This window comes from Phyllopteryx taeniolatus, chromosome 17 (assembly GCF_024500385.1).
Source record: "Phyllopteryx taeniolatus isolate TA_2022b chromosome 17, UOR_Ptae_1.2, whole genome shotgun sequence".
Taxonomy (NCBI): domain Eukaryota; kingdom Metazoa; phylum Chordata; class Actinopteri; order Syngnathiformes; family Syngnathidae; genus Phyllopteryx; species Phyllopteryx taeniolatus.
The window spans coordinates 1,796,326-1,823,752 of NC_084518.1; the positions used below are offsets into that span (position 1 = coordinate 1,796,326).

The 27,427-nt window shown below is 48.0% G+C and overlaps 1 protein-coding gene across 1 annotated transcript; it reads left to right on the top strand.

Annotated features, from left to right (window-relative positions):
* Nucleotides 1-899: 899 nt before the first annotated feature.
* LOC133467472 (neuronal tyrosine-phosphorylated phosphoinositide-3-kinase adapter 1) lies at nt 900-26,393 on the top strand. The gene is given in 8 exon segments (XM_061752377.1): nt 900-1,219; nt 14,670-14,909; nt 18,127-18,185; nt 18,188-18,496; nt 18,571-20,340; nt 21,523-21,765; nt 22,472-22,578; nt 23,301-26,393. Coding segments are annotated over 7 exon segments (3,096 nt in total). The 5' UTR covers nt 900-1,219; nt 14,670-14,721; the 3' UTR covers nt 23,721-26,393.
* The last annotated feature ends 1,034 nt before the right edge of the window (nt 26,394-27,427 follow it).

Sequence of the window (27,427 nt, forward strand, 5' to 3'; positions counted from 1 at the left end):
AGAGACCAAGCTAAATCATTTCAAATCTTTTCCACCGTGTGCCAACAACGCAATTGTTTTATTTTTAAGTACAAATAAACAACGGAAATAATGTGGTTGCACAAGTGTGCACACCCTTTTTTTGTCTGGGATGTAGCTGCGCTCAGAACTAACTCACTTCCTGCAAAAAAAAAAAAAAAAAAAGATCATTAATGGGGGCGGGGGATGCCGCGAGCCCCGCCCATCCTCCTGTGCAGACTTTTTCCCACCCACTGTGTATTTTTCAAATACAGCTCTTGTATTGGATTTCACAGGATTGCGCAGTCGTCCCTAATGTCGTGACTCTTTAGTGTATTTCTCGAGTCGTCTTCGGGGGGGGGGGGGGGGGGCGTGTCCTCCCAGCGGCACGTGTTTCCAGTTCAAATGTCTTCACCGTTTATATTGAATGCAGACTTTGACGCGCCACCTCACACGTCACAAAATCGCTCTTCAAAAGCACGATGATAAGAGAAGCCATAACCCCAAATGAAGATTATTCTTATTTTGCTGCTCGACCCGCAACAAACTGGCGAGTGATGATGATGATGATGATGATGATGATGATGCTGATGATGCTGATGATGACGATGGTGTGAATATGTGGAGCACAGCGAGGATGCCCAACGTGTGAACCAACACTGACATCTCTACGCATTTTTTTTTTTTGGGACGTTTTTCCTGCTCCTCCTCATCCTCCACCTCCCCTTCTTCCTCTTCCTCTTCATCATCATCTTCCTCAGCAGCATCCCGCAAAGCATGTTTCCCCCTCAAACAGAGAAGGACGCGTGTTTTTTTTTGTTTTTGTTTTTGTCCCCCCCCCCCTCCCCACCCCCACCCCCCCCGCACAGGATCTCCCCCCCCCCCCCCCCCCACCTCACCCTCCGACGTCGCATTGAATTGCACGATGCTTCCCAATCAGCCGCGCCGCGCTATTTATCCTAACAGAATGGAAGAACTCCCACGGCAAGCGAAAGGCGTCAATCGGCAGATAAACGTGTAAATCGGCGCTTTTTCCAGGCAGCCTCGGTTGCCACATCTGGGGAGGGATCGGATCGGATTTTTCACGCCCTCCGCGAGCGGCGCCTCAGCAGGACAGCTGTGTCATCAACAACCGGCGTGGTTTTGTTGTCGTCTCCTCCGACAGCCGCTTGGCTTGCGGCCAGTCTGCTCGTGCGCCCGCCGCCGCCGCTTCAGCACCGAGGTAGGGCTCACCTTCGACCGTGGCATCTTATTTGCGCGATGTCGTCGTCGGAAATGAGCGAAATTGAAACGGGGATGTGCGCGGCCGCTGCCGGGGCCTGATGCGCTTCGGGTTCTTTTGCTCTTGTCATTCATTTTCTTTTTTTCATGTTTCGCTTTCTCGTCACCACACGAGTCCGTTCTTCCCCCTCGGCGGCCTTTATTATCGTCGCTACTATTTTGACCAAACAGGTGAAGCGGCGCGCACTTTAAAGACGCCGAGTCGTGACAAAACCCCCCTTCTGAATATTTCACTCCAAAACAAGCTCCCTCCGTCAGCTGAGCGGCGATGCGCGAGCGTGCACGCCGCCACGAATCGAACGGCGAGCAGCCTGGCGCGCGCTCCCGGCTCATTCTGCAAGGCCCGCGAAGGAAAACATCTGCATGTTTACGCGTGACCAAAGCGTGGCCGGATGCTCCCGGACGGAGAGTCGCTCACGTGACGCTCCGCACGCGCAGCCAGGTGAGACGACATGTGCGCGCGCGCGCGCGTGCGGACGAGCACGTCAACAGACGCACCGGATGATTGATAAGCAGTAACTTCCTGCTGCAGCGGGCTTCCCCTCGCGTGGAATTGGGGAAAATGGTTCGAAGCTCGCTGCCGCGGTTGAGGATTACGGAATTGGACATGAAAGACTGGCAGCGGCGCTCTTCTCGCGGGTGCGACAGTTGACCAGCTCACCATAGGCGTGATAACAGTCCCCTCCCTCCCTCCCTCCCTTGTGAAAAATACAAGCTCTTGATGAAATGCGTAGGATACATTAGGATTTCAACAACAACAAAAAAAAAACAACAACAATTGCACCTAATCTGAATAGACAGTTCACATGTGCATCAGCAATTCACACTGGGACATGACACTAGGGGACTACTCTCACTTTGACCTTGAGGCTGAATGTGAAACTAAAACTATAATTAGGCCCAGCTAGGCGGGGATGTGTTCGAGAGAGACCCTCTCTCTCCCGTAAGTGGTCACCGAGTGCCGGCCGTGTTCGCACGTTTGCTTTCGGAGCTCCGAGGCAGAGGGAAGATGAAGGCCTCTCGTCGTCGAGCGGCCGCCGTGCTCAATGGAAATGTCGACATTTTGAACTGACAAACTACAGCACAAGCGCTCGAAACTATCACGTGACTAGAACTCCACCAGTTACAGGCTTGGGCAGCAGTTCGCGGTTCTGAGGTCCGGGATTTGAAAAATGACACTAGGAAAAATCCTTTCCCCCCATGAATAAGACCTCGAACATGTACAACTCTGGCTTTTCCAGAAAACATGCATGGTAGGTTGATTGAGGACTTTAAATTGCACGTAGGTGGGAATGTGAGTGCGACTGGTTGTTGATTTTTGCTTGAAAGCAAAAAAAAAAAAAAAAAAAAATGTAGGGAAAAGCCTACTAGAACATCTGAACTTTCTTTGGTGTAAATCAGAGGCACTTGAAATGGTGGCAGGTGTGTGCTGGCTCCCATTTAACAGGAGTTTGAATCTGAGCACAGCACATTACTCTTATTTTATTTGTCAAAAAAGATGCACACAAAATCGAGTTGTACAGGTTATAGGTCACATTAATAGTAGCGAAAAATGTTTTGAAATGATTTGTCTTGGTGCATTTTTTTTTTTTTTTTTTTTTTTAAATCACCAAAACCTCAAAGACGCGAACGTCTCTCGTGACATCACGCACGGCAATGAATCAAATGCCAAAGAATCGTGCCGCTTTGGAATACATCGGTCGAATCCCAGATTGTTCGTTTTGGCGCCGTTCAAACAGACCGCCGAACATTTTGCTAATCTGAAGATTGTGATGCAAATTCCTTCGCTGCCGTTTCTTTCATGGCCAATCCTGGAAAAGGAGAAGATTTCCAGTGTAGGCTCTTTTCCGGTGTAGCTTCTGTACTTTGCTTCAGGAAGTCTTAGCTAACAACAGATCGTGATCGCTTCACTCCCGTTCTCCGAAATGCGTTGCCGATGTCACTTCCAGTTGTTTTGTACTGTACTCTGACTGTTTTGCTCGCGGGGTAAATTACGCCGTGAGAATCTGTGACTGGTCTCCATTGAGTAATCTATTGACATGCGCATCTACAGCTGATATATCGAGTTAGTATATTTATGGGTTTTCTCCTCATAAAAGTCCGATTTCTTGTACGCAAATGCAAAGCACTTTGATGCACTTTGAGATTTGGGAAATGGATTCCGCTTGGCATGTTTACAATAGTTTTTCCTCTATATGAATGTCACTAATGTAATATCAAATGCCTAAAAGTGACATTTATAGACAGATTTCAAATGGAATAAGGCGTCTCCTTTTATAGAAACGCCATTAGAAGAAGAATTTACTCACTGGCAGAAATCCGCCCATCAATCCATTTCTACTGCTCGCCAAAAAAAAAAACATTCATTCACACTTGTGTTCAGACCTGAGTACATTTTAGAGTTTCCAATATTTTTCCATGACAATGACCTCACATGGAAAATAATTCGAATGTGAGAGGGAGCCAGAGAAAGCCCACACAAGCACGAGGAGCTCATGCAACCACTGGCCAACGAAGCGCTTCCTAGTACGCGTCTTTCAGCACCCGAGTCTCAATTCAGTCCGTCGTTCCGGAGTCAAGAGTAACGATGTGTGCTAACGATTTCCTTCAGGCGACTCATCTTTGCTCATTTCCCCTCTGTTTTTTTTTGCTCTCATTATGGCTTTCAAACTCATTTGCGTGGTTCCGTGCAAAATGAATGACATCGTGGCGCAAAGCCTTTTTCCGGTCGTGTCGTCGGCGGCGTGTGTGATGTCTCAGTTGAAGCACGATGAAAGAGAAACAGTGTGCTTCCCTAACAAACACCAAGAGACATGCTTTGTTTGAGCATATTAAGTGTCATGCTCGGGATTGTTACAAAGGGCCGCGCTGTCGCTGTATTTAAAAGAGGCGTACTTGAGCCTAAGCGTCCGATCAAGTTCCATTTCTTCGACACTCAGCAAATATATAAATGCAGCGTTTTTATTTTTCTCTCAAATATTCTCTCTAAATCTGTGTTCGTGAGCACTTCTCCTTTGCCAAAATTAGCCACCAAGCTCACAGATGTGGCGTAGCAAGATGCTAATTAGACAGCATGGGCTGCCCACAATAAAAAGCCACTTGAAAACGTGCAGTTTTACTTTATTGGCCGGTGTTTCGGGTTTCAAAGCAAAAAAAACAAAAAACAAAAACAGTATCGAGTGTGACCACCATTTTATTATAATTGTTTTTATTATACGCCATGTATTGTCACCTGGGGAATGTGGGCCCAGTCCTCTTCAACGGCTGCGCCAAGTTGCTGCATGTTGATCGTCTGGACGCGGAGCACGCTGTCGTACGCCGGCGATATGCCACGCCCGTGAGCGGGATGGATTGTTTCGGCTCAGGAGAAGCGCTCACCGACACAGATTTGCGATAGTTGGGAGACATCGGCCTGTTATGAACATAGGAAAATTGGATCTTTTTGTTCAGCTCATGAAATATGGAAGCAAAAAAAAAAAAAAAAAGTGTTGCAAAAACGCCAAAGGTCTTGGGTATTTTGGGTGTGTGTTCAAATGTGGACAGTGTTGTGTCCCTGAAGTGAAACATCTTGGTCTATCGAACAATCACCCCACTGTGATAATTCATTTGTGTGTGTGTGTGTGCGTGCGGCCTTCCTAAAAGGTCGCAGGAAAAAAACCCAACTCAGGCTTATACAAAAATGCGTGAAGCGGGTGATCGCGCACTCTGACTTGCGCATGCTTCAAAACAGAAATGCCCATGTGGTTGTAGAATATTGTGCTGCAAATGTCACCGCAATCTTCCTTTGGACTGGCTAGAGAGGGGGAAAAAATGAAAAAGTGCTTCATATATCATGTCATCGCATCGACCTTTACGATACACGTATCCTGGCTATTCTGTTTGTCGTTGGCTTTGCATGTCCCAGGCAAACATTTTTTTGTCAAACGGGAGTTCGGCTTGTGACTTTGCGTGAGCGCGCGCGGCCGATGCCCCGTTCGAGCTTTTGCGCCACGCTGTCCTGTGAATGGACTAAATATCTTCGAGACTTGGAAGGTTTTACCTCCACAGTGGAGGCTTGAACGCCGTTTGGAGGATTCTCCAGTGTCAGGAGAAAGTACCCGGTGGAAATGGGTAATGGGATAAAAAAAAAAAGAGAAAAGACTCTTGACTTCATCTGGATTTATCTCCATGTAGCACCTAAAAATCAATTGAGGTGCCACAGCTCTGCCTCCTCTTGCTTAGCGTTCTTTATGTGTGGAGTGTTTTCTTTTTCTATTAATGAAATGTGAAGCTGTGATCGTGTCACCGTTTGAAGATAAGCACAATTGAAGGCTTTATGGCTCGAGTGTTTTAAGGACACATTAGCTCCACTCTCGGATTTAATACATTCCCACATCCTTATTTTTAGGTATTCGCAATGTTGGTCTCACTTGTTGCTCTTGTTTGGACATTTCCATTCAATGACCTCGACACTGTACTGCGAGTTTATATTTCTCATGTTGTAGGCAGATTATATTTGCGAGCATGTTATTTATCTCCCAAAGAGAAATTGCTATAGTTTATGCTTGGTTTAATTATAACGATTTCATGACCCATTTTTCTTTATTATTTTTGGGTCAAATTTTAATGAGAGAGATGCCACGTGGCGATCAAGAACGAGGTGCAAATTTGGATGAAGAAATGTATACACTTTTAAAAATTCAGCTTTTATGTTTTTCATTTTCGACATTTGGAAGAAAAACGCAGGAATTCGTGAGCGGAGATTGGGCACTACGTTAATGTGCTGACCCATCATCATCATCATCATCATCATCATCATCATCATCGTTACTCTATTTATTTCCCTGCAATTTACTTGTGACCAGTAATAGTCCACCTCGCCTAATTTCAACTACACAAGGATTATTATTATCATCGCGATTATTATTATTATCATCATTAGAATTCTAACAATGAGCTGCTTTCCCCGCTCCGCCACTCGCGTGTTCTTGTCGAGCGCAAGAGCACAGTGTAGTAGCGGAAGTCTTGAGGGTATTGTCGTCATCAGTCAGTTGCCACAGTTGGAAGCTTTTGATTTCATAACGGGCCGTGCGGGGGAACGGCCGGGATTGGCCGAGCGAGACCCTGAGCTGAAAAGCTGCCAATCACACCTACAAGTCCAACAAACAGGCATTCTTTTGCACAGATGCTTTTCTGCTTGCGGTACAAAACCCTTTGGGCGGATGTCGTGACCGTGGTCTTTGAAAAGTGGATATATCGAGTTAGTGTTTGGCTGTGTTCGGAATGAACCAATCACAATCGAACGCAGCTTAAATGGGAGTCAGCACGCGCCTATCATTCGAAGTGCCTGCGATTCACCCTGAATAAAGTTCCGATGTTACAGTTCCCTGAGATCGACGGAGTCGCATCTTAGAGCACGAGGAATATTTTGCGGCGAGCTTCCACGGCATCACAGGGATCGACTGTATTTGTCAGGAGAAGGCATTCGGACAGGATTGTGTCGACTTTGAACGTCGGCTGTATGTGTGCGCTCAGAGCGAGTTGTGTCAAAAGCAGTTTTTCTTTCCTCGCAGTTGCTTTCGTGTTGTAATAACAAGAGGCGGCGGCTGTTGCGGTGGCGAACGGGCTAGCCCGTCAAGTCTTCTTTGATTTATAGAGCGGCAATTGACGAAACGAGCGACCTCCAGGCACTTTACGTATGGAGCAGGTCTACAACCACGCCCCTTGCACATTGGCGAAAACCAAATGAACCCCACACGAGCAAGCACAATGGCAAGAAATGACTCTGAAGTGAGAAGTTCGCAGTTGAAAAGTTGCGGCTGTGAGTCTCGGCTCCGGCTCTTGCTTGTTCTCCGACCTCCTCCAACATTCCGAGGTCAGTTCATTGTCCAATGACAGCACTAAATCATTCGGTGTGAATGTGTTTCTTAAAATTGGATTCTCGTCCGTTTTCAGCTGTGTTTGTTTTTAAAGTGCTTTATAAATAAAGGATTTGGATCTATTTGTGGCCTGTGAGTGACCTGGCGGCCAGGCCCGGGTGTCCAGCGCCTCCCGCTGCAGCTCATCTGCGACCCCGAACGGGAAACGTGGCAGAAAATTGATGACAGGATCTCGGTCGTAAGAGACCCGACGTCTACCGTGTGTAAGCGGACAAATGAGCGGTAGAGCTGCGTGTGCGAATGCGTTTGTGCGAGCTACCGACCCTCCGACTCGCGTATTTGGCGGATTGGGAGCAGTGGGATGATTCAAACGTTGAGCTAATCACGCCAACGCTTCTGCTGCTCGTTTCAATCAGGACTAAAAATGACTCCAGCTTGATAATCATTTGGATTTGACTTGCTACTTCCTCTTCTGTGAGAAGCCCCCACTAGGGTTAGCGCTCACGTTGCTGTTCAGAGATGTGTCGATGGTTATTTAAGGCCACGACGATATAATGCTGACAAGTTTGTTTTCAGAGAAGCCCCAGTTGCAGCCGATTCATCTGAAAAGCTGTGATTTCGTTTTCTCTGTCAAGTGCTTCAATCACAGCGGATACATTTTTTTTTTTTACAGAGATAAACATGACATATTGACACACGTTTGTTGCTTCCCAGTGATGTATTGAATGTAGCCCAAATCGCAGCCCGACGCTAAACACAAGGAAGGAAAAAAGAAGTTTGCGGAGATGCTCAGCTGATCGTTGTTTTGCTTCGGCCCGTTGGGATTTTCTTCATTGTGTCTGAATAGTCGATGAGGTTCGACGGCGGCTCAAGAGTTTTCGCTCGCTAGCGTGTTCCGAGGTGGTGTGAGGAAATAACCAAAATCATCAGGCAGAACGCTCAAATTCAGAGAGCTGTGAGTATCGAGATGAAAATGGGATGTCCGGCCCCAAACGAAAATAAGAGTGAGCAAAGCATCGGGAATGCAGGTAATGTTGCCGGCTAATCCCCACATGCGACAATACAGGAAACGGAGGGAGGGATGTTGGATGTGTGGCGCATGTGTGAGGCTGCAGAGTGCACCTCTTGCTTTTTGGCTCTCCCCCCAGCAGCACGACCTTGCCGTGCCACTTTTCTTGTTTATGTTCTTCCTCGCAAAATTCAACACAAGCCGCAGCCGCTTTTTCGGAGACCCGAAAAATTCATTGTCCTGCTTTCTTCATGTAGCACCCCCCCCCCCCCTCGCATGGCAAGGTCTGTCCTCTCCGTGAGCCGATGTGACACTTTAACAACATTTGTGCGTGCGATGCAGAACGTAAACGACGCCCGTGTTGTATAAGAGCTTGCGATTGGCGTCATATACTGTACGCTAAGTGCGGCGGGGTCACCTTGGTTACGCCAGAAGATGCCGAAAACCAGTAGCGGCAACATTGCAATGATATGGTTAAGTTGATGTTCTCATTGGACTAATCTGAAGGTATTTTTTTGTTTTTGTCTGTCAGTTCGCAACACTAGCAGAGCTATGGGAACATGTTGTTTTTTTTGTTTTGACTAGCATAGTTGAGCCAACTCTAAACAACAACATGCGACACGTAGCATGATTTCTTTTCTTCTTCTTCTCCGTATGAGCAACATGCAAGTTAAAAGAGGAAAACGATTTTGTGTACAGTTTTTTTTTTTTTTTTTTTCCAAAACGGGTGTTGTCTTCACTGTAACGTTTTACATTTGTATTTAAGAGTCTGTACTTTTAGTATAGGAGTTGAATCAGCACCTTTCCTTTTCCCAGTCTTATTTTTTTCACAAGCATGTGTACTTGTACTCCAGTAGGAGAGTGTGACTACTTTTTCCGCCTCTATGAATAGGATTTTGTACTTTATATTAACAGCTGACTTCCAGTCAACAACGTGTACGTGTTTAGATTAAAACACTCCATTGATTCATAGAACACTCACGTGGCTCGAGTTGATACAATCATAAGGAAGCTTTTTGAAGTTTACGTCAGCGGCCCTGGCATAAGCGAGGGTGGGGTACGTGAGGGCTTTGGCGCAGCCCATGAAATATGGACAATATTTTGCCAATTTGGTTTGTATGATTACGAGGAGGAGAATCCAAGTTATTATGATCAAATGACACAGAAGACCGTCAGTGTTTTGTTAGCGTGGCCTCACGTTGAACAGAGGGATCGCACAATTTCAGGAGCAGAATCCCCAGACAGAACTAAATGCGCATTTTGTTTAATTAGTATAGAGAACAGCGGCCATCGAAATAATGAGATCTGAGGCAAGTTTAACATTGTGGGGGACTTTGAAATTGTATTTTCGATTTTCGATTGTACTTATTGGGGTCTCAGATGACTTTGTGAGCGAGTGGAAGAACACTTTGGACAGCCAATTGCAGAGATTTTTAGGACATTCTTGATGCAGCTGAGTTGGAAACAGAATCCTATGCGTGGTCATGGTGGATTTTGAAACGTTCTTCTGAAAACTTTGCAATAACGTCTCCAGCCTTGGGTTATGAATGTAATGTTTTGTACATGACTGACGCTAAAGTATGCTTTCGCCAGTCCGAGTCTGATTGACGCGTGAAGGTCAAAATCAGGTGGCTGAACTATGCTTGAAATAATGAATTCAATGCAACGCTTTTGATGACAGAGTGAGTTTTGTGGAGACCTGGCTTCAAAGCTCAAAGGAACTTAAAGGGCTTCGTTATCAGTTTGTCAGAGCAGTTGTTTTTTTTTTTACAATTACACTTAAATTATGTGACTGTGACGAGAAGAGATTTGTTATTGAAGCTTAACATACCCTATATAGTAACAATGTAAACCAGTTTATTGGTTCTGAAAAGAAAAAGTGTCACGCTTTTCACCAGACAGTGAGCGCGCGCTAGCATTCATCATATGCACGTGTCTGCAATGAAACTTCCAGAACTTTTAGCACAGTACGGACAAAAACAGGTTGGCTGACGTCGATGTTTTCTCCCAAAAAGTGCAAAATGTTTTCTCCCACCCTTGAAGCTCATGGATCCGCTCACCCTTGCCAAGTTTAATAAGCTTGATTGACAATCACTTCCCGGCGCTTCCCCTTTCTGTTAGATTTGCCATTTGTAAATTGGTTCCCGTGCTGATTGAGGTATTTCACGTCCCTTTGTTTATGCGGTCGTCTCTCGACGTATCGCCGTTCATTTTTTCATAATCAAAGACTGACTCTACTGTTACGAAAAAAAGAAAATAAAGTGCAATGTGTCTTCTGCCAAGCAAGTCGTTCTAGTAGCCTCCATTTAGTCAAGGTTTTATTTTTGAAACAAAACAAAAAAAAAAAATCCTGCTTTTCCAAACTACTAATAAAGTATTGTCCAACCAGCACAGTTGAATCAGAATCAGAATCAGAATCAGAATCATCTTTATTTGCCAAGTATGTCCAAAACACACAAGGAATTTGTCTCCGGTAGTTGGAGCCGCTCTAGTACGACAGACAGTCAATTTACAGAACACGTTGGAGACATAAAGACATTGACAAACAACAATTGTGCAAAAAAGATGCAGAGTCCTCTAGCACTTAGAGCACTTCGAATGGCTAATATCGCAATAGTCCGGTGCAATGACCGTTGTGCAAAGGGCACTGAGACTTCAAGGAGTGGATGCGGTTTCAAGTGCAGTTCGACACCACCGCAAGTGTAATAACAACAACAGGCTGGAATTGTTGCTGCAGCTTTTTGGGGAAATTGAATGTCATTTAAGTGTCCAGGTGTACCTAATGATGTGGCCTGTACGGTTGTTGCTGTGTGATTTTATGAGTGCGTTGCCGCCGACAGGACGGTCTTTTCCCCATGTGAGTAAATGTTCGTGCATGTTTCGTGTTTCTCAGTGCTCCTGCTCGCCGATAGTGGGAGAAAAATCTGCCCATTCATATTTTGCAGCTGCTTTTCGGTCTGGTCCGTACGCTTTTTATTCCAACACAACAGGCTGTCTGTGATTGCTTTTTTTTTTTTACGTGGCAATGCGGGCTTTTCATATTTGTGGCCAGATTGCTTGAAAAGACCTTTTTTTCTTGAGAGGGACCAGCTCAGACGTGCGATCTCGAGGGGGACATAACGCGGCGGCTGTTCACATGAAAGAATATATCTGAAGGAGGTGATGCCAGCATTTTCAGCAGAAATGTTTTGCATTGTCACAATGGCAACGAAGAGAAGCGCGTTTTGCTGTCACTTTGCAATGTATGGCTCATGTACAGGCGGCGTCGTCGACTGCACAGCTGAGTAGTCGCTAACAGTGAGGTAGCGGTTGCTATGGGTTACAGATGCTATCTCTGGATTAAAATGCATCTCGGTTTTCCCTTGCAATGTTCCCCCCCCCCCCCCCCCCCTTTTTTTCTTCCTCAGGATGAGCCGATGCAAATGAGGTAGCGGTGAAGTTTTGACGCCGGCATCCTAATGTATGACGAGGGCGGCTTTGTGCATATTCAGTAGCCGGGAAGGAGATGCATGGCTGACAGTGTTGCTAAGAGACCACACACAGCGACGAGTGTGAGCGGCTTGATTGCACCTCCCTCCCCCATTCTCGTAGGCTGGTCGCCTCTCGCTATATTCTCCATCCTTTCCTCTCATTTGCTTATTCCTCCCCTCTCAATATTGCTGCATTGCTGAGCCCGTTTAGTGTTTTGGGAGCCCCAGTGTTTATTGGTTTCCCGTCATTTTCCAACCCGTCCCATCCCTTCCTCCCTGGCCTCCTCAATTTTGGCTGTGCGTTTGAAGCCGCTGAGTTCTCCTGACCGCCGCTGCCTAAAACTCCAGCCTGAGCCTCAGCGTTGTGTCCAATTCCAGACATTAGCGAGAAAGTGCAGGCTGCTGTGAAGCCTGACAGAAATAGAAAAGTACAGTATGAGTATTTTGCTGTTGTTGTTCCTTCAAGGTACTTCAATAACGTACTGTATAATTATTGGCAGGCGAGACTATCGTTTGCGCCATCTCGTGGGCTGTACAAGGTAGATGTTGTAGAAATCGAGTGTCAAGGGTACGAAAGCATTTGAGCAACAAGACGATGTAGCGCCAAAACACAGTCGTGAAAACTACAGCCCGTGTAAAGTCCACGGTGTGACCCTCCGCACCTTGCCCAAAGTCAGCTCGGAATTGCTCCAGCAACCCGAATGAGGACAAGCGCTATGGAAGATGATTAGAGCAATCCAAACCAGGAACGATTTGACACAACATTGTAAATGTTTTACATTTCCAAATATTCTTCCCTCATTCATTTTCTGCCTCGCTGCCAGGCTTGTAACAATCACTCCATTGGCCGTGAGGAGCTTTAAGCAACCACATGACTCGGATTATTTCACAGCTACGGTGGCGTAAATCACAATAAAGACATTTCGTGCAGGACAATAAATATACTGTGGGTTGATATTTTTAGAGTTGCATCAATTGGAGTTTGTTTTATGATCTTCCAATCAATGTAACGATCCAGGCCAATCGTTAACAAAGCGCTTGCTGGATCCGGTCTGAGCATGCTGATTGGCTTTCTCGGCCTACGCGGCCCAGAATTTCCGAATATTTGCCATTTCCGGTGTTATGTTGCCAATATTTGATCAACGCAACTGAGAAAAGCATTTTCTTCTTTTTTGCTTCCGTGATTGCACTTCCATCCTTTTCAAGGCAGCGTTATCATCGCCTGCGCGTCGGCAATATTTGCGATTTGCGCGTGTGTGTGATCTGCTTGCTTACGTGCGCGAATGAGTCGCCTGCAGAATTGCACGCAGCTCCACTTCTATGAGTCACGGTGCCATCTGCCTTGTGGTTCTACTCAGAGGAATTCAAGCATCTCCTGACCCCGCAGATGCTCCGCCGAAAGTCCCGATCGAAGCTATTGTACGGATTCACGTACGTGCTGCACTGTGATGCTTTGACGAGACAAACGGCCTTTATTTCATTTAAGGAGATGTTCGCCCCGGTTCTTTAGTCGGGCTAATTGCACGCCAACTCGCCGCATTGTTGGGCTGCCGAGATCCCAGAAACTCAAAAGTCCCTTTTTTACCAAAAGACCAAGCCTACACTTGCAGTTTTCTAACCTAATTAACATGGAGTCAGCAAGCGTGGCGGCGGGGGTCGGGGGTCAGGAATAGCAGACGTCGTGCTGGCCCCGCTGCATGACACACTGACATCGAGAATTACACGTCGCAACGAAGGTCAGTGGGCTTGAATGCTCCGAATTCACTTGACTTTGAATTCCCCTCTTGCACCCGATCCCAGTAGTTGGCTTGTGAAGCACTTCAGCCCCCTTTTATTTTTGGTCAAATTTCCTATGAAATCCTCATGAGCTCACATTTCCCAAGATGGAAATTCTTCCAAAGTTGCTTGCAAATGGATCCTTCACGCAGCAGCATTTATCGTGACAGAAAAAAATGTAAAGATGATGAATGTTTGATGCTTTATTTCACGCAACTTGCATTCAGTCACACGCAAGAGCATTGCCACTTTGTGATTTACTAACCAATTGTCTTTCATTATTATTTCCACCAAAAAGAATTGCAAACAAGTGATGCTGAAAGGAAAACAAAAGAATCACACGTCTATTTTCCAGACAATCCATCGCACAGAAAAGTGATGGGCTGAATCTCTGAACAAAGCGGTCTGTTGCGGCTCGGGGCACAAATCCCGAGGCACTGAAAATGTTCACGTTTCCATTTGAGAGCACAAAACAAACACGCGTCGGCCGACAGCTGTGCTTTTCTTAGCCGCCGCTCGCATGATGCCTTCCCGTAGAGCGGCGGCGAGAAACACTTCCGGGCCCTCCCGTTTTCTGCCCCACAACAAGGCCGGCGACTCATAGGGCGAGCGTGAGGAGGAAGCTGTGCATGCGCTCCGTGTGACAATCCGCATTACTGTCTGCTTGGCAGACAGCCTCAGCTAGGCCATCCCAGGGCCCGCAGCCAGAGACGCGCTTGCAGCTGAGTTACCGTGCTTACTCCAATATTCATAGCTGGATAATGAAAGTAGAGATAGTTTCCATGTGATACACTACGGGCGGAGGTAAACAAAACGCTCTTCCTTTCCGGTGGCTCGACTTTGGAGGGCTGCCAGTTGGCGTGATGGCTGCAATGACAGGATTGAAGCCAGCTGAAGTCCCCTTTTAAACGCGCTGAGGGTTCACCGGTGCGCCAAAGTGTCAAAACCCGGTCTAGCCCGCCTCCTTCATCAATACGTCGCACATCGAACCCTCTGAATCGTTGTAGAAAGTAGTTGATTGAACGCATGGTCATTATTTTTCGGGCAAATACGCCGTCCGCGCGCGTCTGCGAGATGGCGAGCATCCGGCCTAACCCGCCCACTCGCCACATTTCATTTAACATTTCTTTATATCCCCTTGAAGAAAATATCACAGTCGTCTTTCGACCATTATTTGAAGCGAAATGTGACAGAATGTTGATGTTATTCTCAGCGCGAGCCGCTTAACCGACAGCAGCCCGTACATGTTTGTTTGTTTTTTTCTCGAGGTGCGCCCAGCTCGGCGGCCTCGCGACAACACGTCCCATCGTCTCGGTCCTCCTCGTGTACCATGAGCTCTGGCTCTGCCCAGGATGTGGCAGTCGAGCATTTCCTGCGTGACATAGAGAGGCGGAGTAAGCGGCTACACTGCGCTGTGATTGGCTGCGAGGCGGAGCGACCCCGCAGCGACATGAACCTGCTGTATCGCAAGAGCCGTTTGGATTGGAGGCACAGGGACCAAGATGGAAGCAAGAAAAGGTGAGCGGAGCGGCATACGTGTGCGGAATATGGAGGATTACATCATCATCATTCCCGCATCTTTATTGTGAGCACCGCTCATGAAGTTAGCCTGGTGAGCGGGAAAAGCATAGCTGCACTTCTTTTGTTACGATGATATCAACTTCTATAATGCCAGCCAAATATCAACGACACAAGAGTGGATTTGCGCTGAATTTCAAAAAAAAATAAAAAATTTTTTTTAAAATGACTCCAACTCCTCTTTGGACAACAAAAAGTCAAACGAGATGGTGATTTAAAAAAAAAAATCACAAATCTTATCTATTCATTTTCTACAGCGCTTGCCTCATTAGGCGAGTGCCTACCCGAGCTGACTTTGGGCACATATAGACAAACATTCACACACACGTTCATACCTGAAGACAATTGAAGTTCTCAGTTATCAAGCCGGAGCACCTGGAGAAAACCCACGGGAACACGCGGAGAACATGCAAACATGCGTCGTCGACGCGAGACGAAGGCGGAGCCACGCGAGGTGAGGAGAGGTCATGACCGCCGATGAGTCCGAACAGGACCGGGTCAGGGATGAAGTCGCGCGGGGGGGGGGGGGGAGCGAAACATTGGCAGGCGGGGGTGAGGACAAAAGAGGCGATATGAAGAGGGCGAAGGGAGACGGTTTGAGATCTGGAACGCCTCGGGAGAGGAATCCCATTTAGGAAGCGGAGGCGGCTGCGAAGATAAAGAATTGAAAATGGGTGAGCGAGAACAACGTTTATGTTTTTTTTTGTTCTCCTGTGGCAGACGGACGACGGCAGTGTTCATTTTCACTCTTGAGAGAGCAGGCTTGATTTGCTGAGATTTGAGGACAATGCAGTCGATCCTCACAAAACCCTAAAATCCATTTGGACAAATCATAAATCAATGAGTCTTGTTTTTTTTTTTTCTCTCTCTCTCTATTTAGCCTCGTGACTGAGCGGCGATTTGTCCGAAACCGCATTTAGATGCAGACAGACAAATAATAATTTCGTGTAATCAACAAAGTACAAACAAAACCAAAGCGCAGCATTGAGGACGAATTCAAATCAATTTCAATCGAGATGAAAATGTTGCACGTTAATATATGAAAAGTGTTATGAGCCAATTATGGTGTAATTAGTGCAATGTGGAAAGTATAATATTGGCAGTGCTATAAGGTATAATTACATCTTGATATATTGTAAATATGGGGTATAATAATGCATTAAGAATCAGTTGATATGCATGTTACTTCTGTTAGACATCGAAACTCGATGGCGTTAAAATAATGAAATGTGATAATAGTCGTAGTCGAACAAGGAGAGCAAATGGATAATAATACAAATAGGGTATATAGTATGTATGTATGTGTACGTATGTAATATGTTGAATTAGAATGATTGCATAACTTGACTCAGCGATAATATGACAATCCTCCAACAAACAAAAGTTGGACGGTTACTTTACCTTCCGAGCTAAATTCCACAAGTGCCGACCGCGAGCCGGCGTTACTGTGCGTTCATTCATCTACGTGGGGCAGTCCAAAAGTAATAAACCCAATTTCATTGAACCTACTAATCCAGGATATTAATGTGTGTGTGTGTGTGTGTGTGTGTGTGTGAAATGCAGTTGAAATGCTGCTGCTGCTGTGCCGGGAAGAATCACGACTAACGACGTTGTCACCAACAGACGTCATATGACTTCGAGCAGAAGCAGGATGCGGTTTCCGTCCCGGCGACAGACGATAAATCTCAAGTGGACAGCCGCGCTCGAGACGAGCCATAACTTCTGACCGTCAATGAACGCGTCACGTGTTGCGTCGGATGTGCCGGCGAGGTCTGTCACAATGAGGACACTCGCGCACTCAATGTCGGCGACCGACCTTAACCCAAAAGTTTCCGCGCAGACGTTGACGGATGGCTCTGACGCGTCATCTCCCAGAGAAGGTTTTGTTTGAACGCACTCGCTCTCGCGAACAGTGGCCCAGAAAGGCGGCTGACAAAATAGGCCGCCGGCTGCGAGGGGCGCCATGTTTCCCCAGCAACATCTCCGTCGGCGCGGTCCTAACGAGCAGCTTCAATAAAGCGGCCGGTGACCTCATAATGTTTTGACTGCGCACATGCGTGGGGTCAAAGGTTACAACACCACCGTATTTCACTTCAGCGTTTTATTTGCACACTGAGTCTAATGGGACGTTTATGGGGAAATATTCATTTCGACTTCAGATGGAGCATTTGCCCATTAAATGTTTATGATTAATGGCTACGGACGAAGAGCTCTTTGTGATAAAAAGAGCGCACGTCATATAATTTGCCCACCGCTGAGATCATGTGAGCTATTTCTTGCTTGTTAAAGAGCTCCTGAGTAATAAATGTGAACAAGCTTTACCTCACGATCTAGCGGCAGAGGTAAATGTCTTCATAAGGCTTATTATGTTCTCACCCTCACCCATTTCCGAAAGCTCTTCCCGTGTATTAAATACCAAAAATTCTCCTCCTCCCGTCGATTTGGTGGTCCGCTTGTCCTCGTTACGGTCGCGGCTCGCTGGAGCCAATCCCGTTTGACTTTGGGGGCGAGAGGCGAGGCACACCCTCCACTGGTCACCGGCCAATTGCAGGGCGCGACTCGTTACACTATTTGGAGTCTTCCATTCCCCTAACAGGTATGTTTTCTGTTCATTGGGAGGAAGGGAAAGTTGATGTCTAAGCGAGAGAGTGCCGTCAGTCCAACACCCCCCCCCCCCCCCCCCCCCCCCCCCAAAAAAAAAAAACAGCAGCCATTGCACACTCTCCCTCACTTTTATTTATTGTTTTGGGAGCTTGTGGCAGTAATGATTCCACGATTTCAGAGAGAAACCGTCAAACGCGCAACAATGGTTTCCATAGGAACAGCTGCGAGCAGAAAACAGATGTGGGTTGAGAGTAGAAAGAGTGCGTGAATTCCACCAGTCCGGTGTTCGCTAAGAGTACTCTTGTTTTGACAGGGGAATTGATTTCCTAATGAAGTGCATTTGAGAGCAGAGTAAATGTGGAGAGGAGGAGATGGAAAAAGACGTGTGAAAGATGGAGGTGACTCTAGGGTGTTCCTTTTTGGACTGAAAAGCCCTGCAGGCGAAGCTGTTGTTTGAAGAGCACAAAGAGGGGGAGTCCATCAAATAAAGTGGAGCGAATGAACGTTTCTATGATTCTCTCACGCTTTGCCCCCCCTTCTGTCTGAACCGCAGCTCCTCTCAAAATGACCCCTCGGCGACCGTCGGCAAAGTCAGAGACTTGGCCTCGTTCCGTCGCACTTCCGAATGGGCTTCATGACCATGCCGGCCTCCCAGGACCTTTCCCCTCACTCGTGTGCCTCAGCCATGGCGCCGCGCTCGCAGTCCTGCCACGCGGTCGGTGCCGGGGACGCAAGTCTCGAGAACGGAGATTACTCCGACAGCCAGTCCCAACACGGCGGCCGGTGCCCGCCGGTCAAACCCAAGCGCCACCCGAGCACTCGCCTCAGCTCCTCATCCGCCGACGGCAGAGGACCTCCGGAGACGCCGCCGCCGCCTCCGCCGCCCTCCCACTCGCAGGCCAAGCACTCCGAGAAGAAGAATGGTTAGAAGCGGGCGTCCTAGTGCATGCTATTCTCTGAGCGTGATCTTTTCTCAACATGTTGTGTTTCCCCGCAGCCATGAAGAAGTCCGACTCGGGAGACCTTGGCTCAAAAAAGCTGCCTCCTTTAAAACCCAAGAGAAGTCCCAGCACCCAGCTCTCCTTTGACCCACTTCCTCCACGTGTGCCTCATTCTGCCGCATCCCTCCCTTTCCAGGGAGCCGACTCGCAAGTCCAGACCAGAGACGGGGACGATGAGCCGGTCTACATCGAGATGGTGGGTCAAGTGTTTACCAGAGAGAGCCAGACCGCGACCCCCCACCCCGTCACTCCCGTAGCCACCACGCCCGATTCGGACTCGGACCAGAGTGAGGCCATCTACGAAGAAATGAAATACCCGCTGCAAGAGAACCGAGAATCTCAGAGACACCTGCCGGCCAAACACGAGAAGATGAAAAGTTCGAAACATTACCACGTCACCCCCTCGCCCTCCGGCAGCTCCTCGTCACTGCCGCGACCCTCCTCTTCCTCTCCCTCCTACTCTAAACCCAAAGCTACCGTCTCCATCTCTCATTCGTCCCCACTCCCTTCCTCCGCATCCTCCACCCCCGTCCCCCAGGTCCTATCCACCAGCCCTCACACTCCACGAGCGCCTACTCCCTACCTGCTGCAAGGGAGTAAATGTGAACCAGACTCCAACACAAAGATCCCCGCGCCTTTCCCAAATCTTCTCCAGCACCGGCCCCCGCTGCTGGCTTTCCCTCAACCTGCAGCGGCCTCCAGCGGCGTGGGGGTGCAGAGCAAGGGTTCGGCCTCCTCCAAAATGGGGACTCAAACGTCCAGCGTGACCACTCAAGCCGGAACCTCCTCCTCCTCCTCCTCTTGCTCCAACGTTCCGTCATCAGGCTCCAAAGAGCCGTCGGGAGGAAGTGTGACGCCGCAAGAGAAACACAGCAGAGATTCCCAGTCGGGACCCGCTCCCGGACTCAGAGCCAGGAGTCACTCGACGCCACTGCCGCCGTCCTCTAAATCGACCTCACCTTTCTCCCACCACCACCACCACCACCCTCACCATCGGCCCTCCCACTACCATCACTATCGCAAGCCAGAGAGGGGTGACTCTCCCGTTCCGCTCAAGAGCAGCTCTCAGACTTCCACCCAGGCCACCGTGCAGACCCAGACTTCAGGTACGGGCAAGGAAGGGAAGTCTGTTAGCTTCCTCTTGAAGACGGACAAAGGAGAGAAGGATAAGGATAGGGATCGGGACAGGGACAGGGACAGGGACAGGGACAGGGACCGGGACCGAGATCGAGATCGAGATCGAGACAGGGACAGGGACAGGGACAGGGATAGAGGTAGAGACAAGGACAGAGACCGGGACCGGGACCGGGATAGCGGTCCGCACTCTTTGCAACTGGATCTTCTTCCTGCCACAAGCAGTCAAACGTCTCAAGGCAGCACCAGCTCCACGCCGACGCCTCTGTCTTCATCCCATCGCCCTCATTCTCGTCCTCATTTGCGCTCTCACACGCCCCACGGCCTGCCAGCTTACAGGCCGCCATCCTCTGACAGCCCGCTGCTGTGGACTTACCCCTCCGGAGGCTTCCGCAGACCGCCGGCTTACGAGAGCTTGAGAGGAAGCTCGCAGACGCCGTCCTCGCAACAGCCCTCCAGCCTCACCGGTGTCGGCGAGGTTGGATCCAAGAGTGGCGAAGGCTTTTCGTCGCTCCAGTCCAAAGCCGGCTTCATGCCGTGGGACAGCAGCTCTAGCTTTGCAGCCGACGAAGGCTTCTCTTGGCCCCTGCAGAGGAAATTGTCCTTCAGCCATGGGAGCAGAGAAACCGAAAGTAAGTCAGAGGTGGTACCGTTATTTACAAGTGCTTAACTTGGGATCTGTTTAAGTCACAAGCTGCCGCTTCGTGGTTTGGTTGCTTTGCGTCGCGAGACAAAATAAGCGTTATAAGCGAGCTTCGGGATAACCGGCTGCTCGAGTGAAGTCAAAGTAAAATGGAGCAATTAAGGTACGGCGATGCCCCGGCGAGGAGGGCCACGCTCGCCAGTGCACTTTCGGCCTCGCGCTTTATTGAGCGAACACACAAATGCGAACACACAAATGCAAAGTGAGAGTGCGGCAGTGGCAAGTCATTGTCAGCCATTACAATAGTGGGGGGGGGATGTGTAATTTTCACCATTGCAATTTTAGATACATTTGAAAAAGATTTTTTTGCATATGTCTTCCTCCTTCTAAAAGCGACGCTTGTGATTGGCTCTCTCTCTCTGGTCATGTGCCATTCTGCCGTAGTCTCAAACGTGATATATTTTTCCAAATATGACCTAGACGCGCTAGCTTGTGGTGCAATCTATTAGTTTGTCTAAGATTCTGAAAAGGTTAAACACAAGGTTGAAAGGTTGGAACACATAAAAGAACATTTGACTTTTTTTTATGGAACATTCACTTATCTGGGTTGTCATATGACGCGATAATGTCTAAATTGTGCACGTTTGCATGTGGTTTTCCACGTTTTACACAAATAATGCAACGTTTTTTTTTTGTTTTTTTTTAATATTATGTATATAATGTTTTTTTTTATTAGTGTAAAGAACAAACGTGGGGCGAATTGCAAAATAATGATCTGTGGTTTGAATCCACTTTTTCAGAGGAAACATCCGAGGTTCCTGTCGACGCATTCATTTCAAATTTAAGAAAAGTCATCAAAGTTGAATCCAATGTCATTTGTTTTATTACTTTGAGAAATTCATTGAAATAGTGACACTACTATTACATTTTCAACAGGGAAACTTGAAATTGTGACCCACTACATTTCCAGTCTTCTTTCCGACACGTAGCAAAAACCTCGTGCGCGTGTGTGTGTGTGTGTGTGTGTTTTTGGGACGTTTGACGGCATTTAAATGGACTTTAATATGGGAACTTTATTTGATATACGCTAAGTCGAGGTACTACCGCACGCTAGATGCAGAATCGAACGACAGGCCGCTGTTTAAATATTCCCTTTCTCTCCCCGTGTCAGAAGAAGAAGGCCGAACTTGGAACGGCAGTGCCGATGCCTTATTGAGGATGGATAAGGAAGAGTTGGGAACGGGACTTCGAGGGGGCCCGTCGAGCATCCCGGTGCACTACAGCGGCGCCGCGAGCCGGACCCTCGGCCACTGTGAGTCGCTGGCGGGCGGCGACGGCGGCCCGGGATTCAGAGCCCTGCCCAGAATCGGGATGCCGCTTCCCTGCCAGACGTTTCCCGCCTGTCGCAACGGAGGTGGGTCATGTTTCCAACCGTCAGATGGAGAAACCGAATCATGAATGACAGAAGATGTGTTTGTTTCCTCTGCGCCGTAACTTCATGGAGAATTGCACAAGCAGCGAATCTTTGATCTGTCATAAAAGTCGGAACGGCTCTGAAGCCTCTTGAGTGCGCGAATGCCAAATTCACTGAATCTTTAAGGAAAGCTTTTTTTGTTTGTTGTTGCTTACCTTGAGAATCAGAGCAACGCTTGCATTGACGCAGAACTGGGAAAGTTTCCATTCACAATCCTACGTTCGCATACCGCTCTGATTTTCCTGCTTTTACACTAAAGAGGGGGGGGAAATCAAATATGAGTGGATCCTCTAATGTCGAACACTTTCATACGGCTTCCGCTGTGAGTCATCTGATGTACATAATACTGGAGATAACCCTCGTTGAGGCTGCTGATTTAAAAAAAAACAACAACAACAACAACACAGTTGAGACAGCAGTTTGAACTGCAGCGTCGTGCAACTTTATCGGCGTAGACGCTAAAATATTGGTGCCACTGTAGTTTGTACGTTGCAAATTGGGCCTTCTTCCCGTCGAGGGGAACACAATGCGCAGCCCACACGAGCGGAGCCAAACATTCACACCTTTACGTGCTCACGCGAACAAACAGGAGCGATTCCTCCGTTGTCGTTAGCAAGTGTGGCGTGTAACGTGGGTGTCTTTGCAGAAGCGGGGCGGCTGGGCCGTTCCTCCTCCGCTGCTGGGGCGAGACAGGCGGGCGGAGGTGACGTCCAGCGCCAGAGCAGTCTACCGGCACGAGAAGCCCTCCATCAGGTGAATAGAACTCTGGACTCGGTGAACTTCATTCAGGGCTCGTTTCAGAGTGCACATTAATATCGTCCTCATTATTGGCTCCCCTCCTTTTGGAGACAGTGCTCCTGCCGGTCTATTTTTAGCTCTCACATATGCCCACCGAGCAGAATAATGTTCTGGCCTGGCACCAAACAATAAGAGCAGGTATGCGATGACGCAAAGGTGTGAAACTAGCGGTGGACAGAACACGCCGTTTCGATGCGGTGAGCTGCGGGTTTCTTGCGGCACATTTAGCCGGATTCCGGCTGCATAGCAAGTGCTGCCGCACTTGGGGAGTGCTGCAGAGACGGTCTGCATGCGTCTGCAGATGAAGTGCTGCTACGTCCTGGTGGTTCTTGGTAGGAACTGCAGCTGTGCCAGCTTCCAGTCGGTTGGAGTCATTTCAAGGAATGCTTCATTTTAGCGAGACGCTTGCCACGCTGCGAGGACAAAAGTATTGGGACTCCTGGCCGTTACAGGAAGTGCCGCAGAAGAAAATACATTGTTGTCCAGCTTGCACTGTTCTCCAATTTTTGATAAAAGCGGCATTCCGGAACAGATGATGTGTAACATTTGATTTGGCGTGTGTCATCAACACGGGGTGAAGTTGCCCACCTCTTCCTTCTGTTTGTCTGTATGTGACCCTCAGGAAAATGCTTCAAAACTACGTCGACTGACTTCTTTTCTTCTGATTGTGTCATTAGCCGCAGCCTCAAGCGTCCTGCGGTCCCGGCAGTCCCGGCGTGTCTCGGCAGCGGCAGCATCTGCAGCTCCACCAGCAGCAGTTGCAGTTGAAGCAGCAGCTCCAGCAGCTTCAGCAACAGCACCACCTGCAGCTGCAGTTCCAGCAGCTCGCTCGGCTGGCGCAGGGTCAGCCCGCCGCGGGCTCCGGCGCCGCCTCGTCCGCGATGCAGACCCAGAGAGACGGCAAGTTGCTGGAAGTCATCGAGCGCAAACGCTGCCTCTGCAAGGAGATCAAGGCCCACAGGCGCCCCGATAAAAGCCTGTGCAAGCAGGACAGCATGCCCATCCTCCCTAGCTGGAGACGGACACCCGAACCGCGCAAGACGGGCACGCCGCCTTGCCAAAGGCCGCAGGCCGTCGTGTGGGACACGGCGATCTGACAGGAGGCCGGCCAGGACGGCGCTGACACGCATGAGCGAGGGGGCCTCGTATCACGAGACGGGGAGTCAGCCTTTTGTCTGACGGCGGCGGTTGCAGTTGCGCCGCTTCCGCAGAGCGCTGACGGATAGAGGTCAAAGGTGAGAGCAGCAGTGATGCCGAGGTGGAGCTGCTTGTTTCGAAACGGAAATAAAAGATAAGCAGGCGTTCCGATCTTCTTCTCCTTCCCCTTCTGCGAATCCTCCTCTCCGATCTTTGCCTGTCGTCCGCGTCGTCTGCTACGTCTCCGGATATTTGCAAGTCTTCCTCGTCACGTCCGGAAATCTCCTCTTTGGTCTTCCTCGTCGCCTCCCTACCATTTGGCGTGTCCCTCCGCCGATATACCCACTCACACTTTCCTCCACTTAACTCTCGTCTTTCCTTCCGTCTTTCACACTTCAAATTGCTCTCGACAGTCGGGGCCCTAATTTTCCGACTTATACCTCTGTTGGTCATTTCATAGACGAAGGCAGCCCGGCGGATCCGAGAGCGGGCGGGCTGCGCCGCCGTGGGTGTGTTTACAGCTGACGTCGTTCGCCGCCAATCGAAGCGGCGTTTCTGTGCGGAAGAGGATGATGCGTAACGCGACGTACGCACCTCTGCCCAGTGTGCCACAGACAATGTGAGCGGGTACCCATTTGAAATAGAAAGTGAGCCGCTGATAACTGCCGGCGACCTAAAAATGTCCACGGACCTCGGTCCGATCAAATTCAACCAAATTGCCGTTAGACCAGCGGTCTACCCTAGGCCAAGATTCAGATGTGTTCCGAGCAGGTGCAAGTTAAGACGCACTTTCTGCCACCAAATTGTCACTCTGAGGGCACTCCATCTGCCGCGGCGGAATGCTCACCTTGGCGCCAAATTGGCAAACTTGCAAGCGAGCCTTTGGCTTGCACAAAGATCAGAATCTTCCAGCGTTCGCAGGATGCGCTGCCTGCGAAAAGAGAGCCCGCGATCCGCACTCCTTGAGCTCCTGCGCCTTCTCCACTCCCTCAATCTTGCCGCAGCTGACCTTCATTCCTCGCCTCTCCAGGTTCTCCTCCACCTGCTCCCTCCTCTCACCGCAGAGCCCGCCCGAGCTCATCTGCCAGTCTGTCCATCACCAGATCAAACGGGGACGCGAATCGAACAAGGGAAATGTCTTGCCCGGTTCATTTCTACGTACTAAACTATCCCTCCGGTTCTAATTGCCAACAATTTTGCCATTATTCTCACTGCTGAGGACGCCAGTTCGATAGGAAAGCCTGAGATCCGAATTGCCAAATTTCCTCCTGACTACTTGACGCATCGATTTTTTATTATTTATTTTTTGTTTTCCCCTCCAATGCACAGAGAGGAATTAAATGAAAGAGCAACACGAGTCCCACAGGCTCTGTGGTGCGTACAGGTAGGACTCCTTGCCAAGTCCTTCAAGTGTTTCTTGAAAATTGTCAATGAGTACGACACGTCTTGGTATCGGTCGATTGTCGTCGTGGATGCAAGTGATCGCCGAGGTGTCAAAGCTACCTACTCTATGTGTTTGCATAATATTTGTAAATCAAGTTACTTTCGCTACATTATGTTTTTTGGGGTTTTTTTTCTCAATTTTATAGCAATATGCTCCCGGTGTGTGTGTGGTGGGGAGGGGGGGTGGGGGGGGTGTGTGACATAACTCGCGGTGACTTCTAGCCTATAAACGTACATATCTTAAGACTTGAACGAGTCATATTTACTGTGTCATCCTCCGCATGTCACAATAGACATACAGTCCTGTACAAATACTGTGTAGAGATGATCATGTGTGAATTTTACATACAGCAGAACGTCACGATTGAGAACACGTGCTTGTATAAAGATGTTTTTTTTTTTTGGGGGGGGGGGGGGGGGGGGGGTTTCGGTACAAAAAGGAAAAGGGTGCGAAAAATTGCTGATCACTGAGGCTCATTGAATGAGACCGCTGTCCAAACGATACAACGAACACGACTGTGAGTGTCGATCACCTCAAACAGAATGCTGGAACAATCTGCACAACAAACCCTAATGTACTGTAAATAGATATGTACAAGTGTATTGAAAATGTAGCAATTCTTTCCATTTTCATACTTGTAATCAATACATATTATGTAGCATAAACTGTATAAACTTTGTTCACTTGTTTTTTGTTTTTTTTTTATCTGCTGCAGCCAGGCCTTGCATTACTTCGAGTTGTAATAAACAGTAAACGCAGTCCAACACTTTCTTTATGCAAGATTCCCTTTAAGATCACTTTCCTTTTGTATTTGATTTGATTTGTAATTATTTTGACTTGACTCGTGGACAGAGTTCAACAGCTTGTCGTCTCCTCGCTGCTATCTCCAACTACGGATGTCGTCCGTTCCGATGCTCACGCTGTCGCCGTCAGAAAACACGGTTAATATTCACGTGCTTATTGTCACATGTTTTTTTTGTTTTTTGTTTTTGTTTTGATCTCGGAAAGCCACGTGAACTGGACTTCTGAAAAGTGAGCCCTCGTGTAAAAGTATAAAGGCGTTTGAATGTCTCTTGATGGTTGTTGTTTATGATAGTTAGCACCAACATGTAACCCCGTGAGAAGAAGACCTACCTAAGTGTCGGAGAGTCACTGCTTGGCCTTTTGTTTTTGTTTCACCTGCGCATGTTTTTTTTTTTTTGGGGGGGGGGCAATTGGCATCCATTTTTAAACAAACACAAGCCAGGTTGAAGGAAATGGGCAAGTGCAATGCATGCAGAGACTCTTTACACACACAAAAGATGTTGATATGATGGTCAATATTGTGCCCGATTTGATTTCTAATACCAACAAATCACCTTACTATGGTTGCTTTTTCCACTGACTAATAACGAACCTAGGGACCGTTTCCAGAACTAGTTTACAGAAGTTGTTGGTTTTGTGTGTCTACTAAACAGTGGCCATTATACGAGTGCCATGCTATATTGATCTGGTAAGATACGGTGTACCTTGGAAATCACTGTAGTGCTATATTTGCATTGATATTGTCATTCAAATAAATTTTATATAATGAACTTTACACAACAAACTGGAGGTTTTTTTTGTTTTGTTTTTTACCACCTCTCCCATCTTTTGCTGCCTTTGCGTGGCGAGCGGATATTGTGTTGTAACACCCAAGTCTTCCGAGTGAGGGCACAATGTCCACACTCCATGAGAGGAAAAAAAACAACAACACTATTGGCCTATTTGTTTCCACCAGCATGTTGAGGTTAAAGGTCATCCAATCCCACGGGCTCATCCCCAAATGTGGGGCTCTCATTCGGCTCCTCCTCCTCAACAGCCTTGAATAATCCTCAGTGATTCTCAATTGGAAATAATAATAATAATAATAATAAAAAAAGACTGACACTGCATGCTTATGGCAATTAATGAGCTTTATTCCAAAACAGGAGCTAATTGCATTTCAAATTGACACAGAATCTGCACAATGAGGATGGATTTTGTCTGATGGACTATCCAAGATACAATATTAGAAAGAATGAAAAACTGCTGGATATACAAATGCAATTTTATACTGATACGGTCACTATTCACGATCATCTTTTGGAAGTTTTCTTGATGCGCTGTGTCGAATGTGCAATACACATTGAAAAGGGAAAAGTGCATTGTCACCATTCCAGCAAAAAAAAAAAATTGGGCTTTTCATTTCCAAAGTGACTTCAC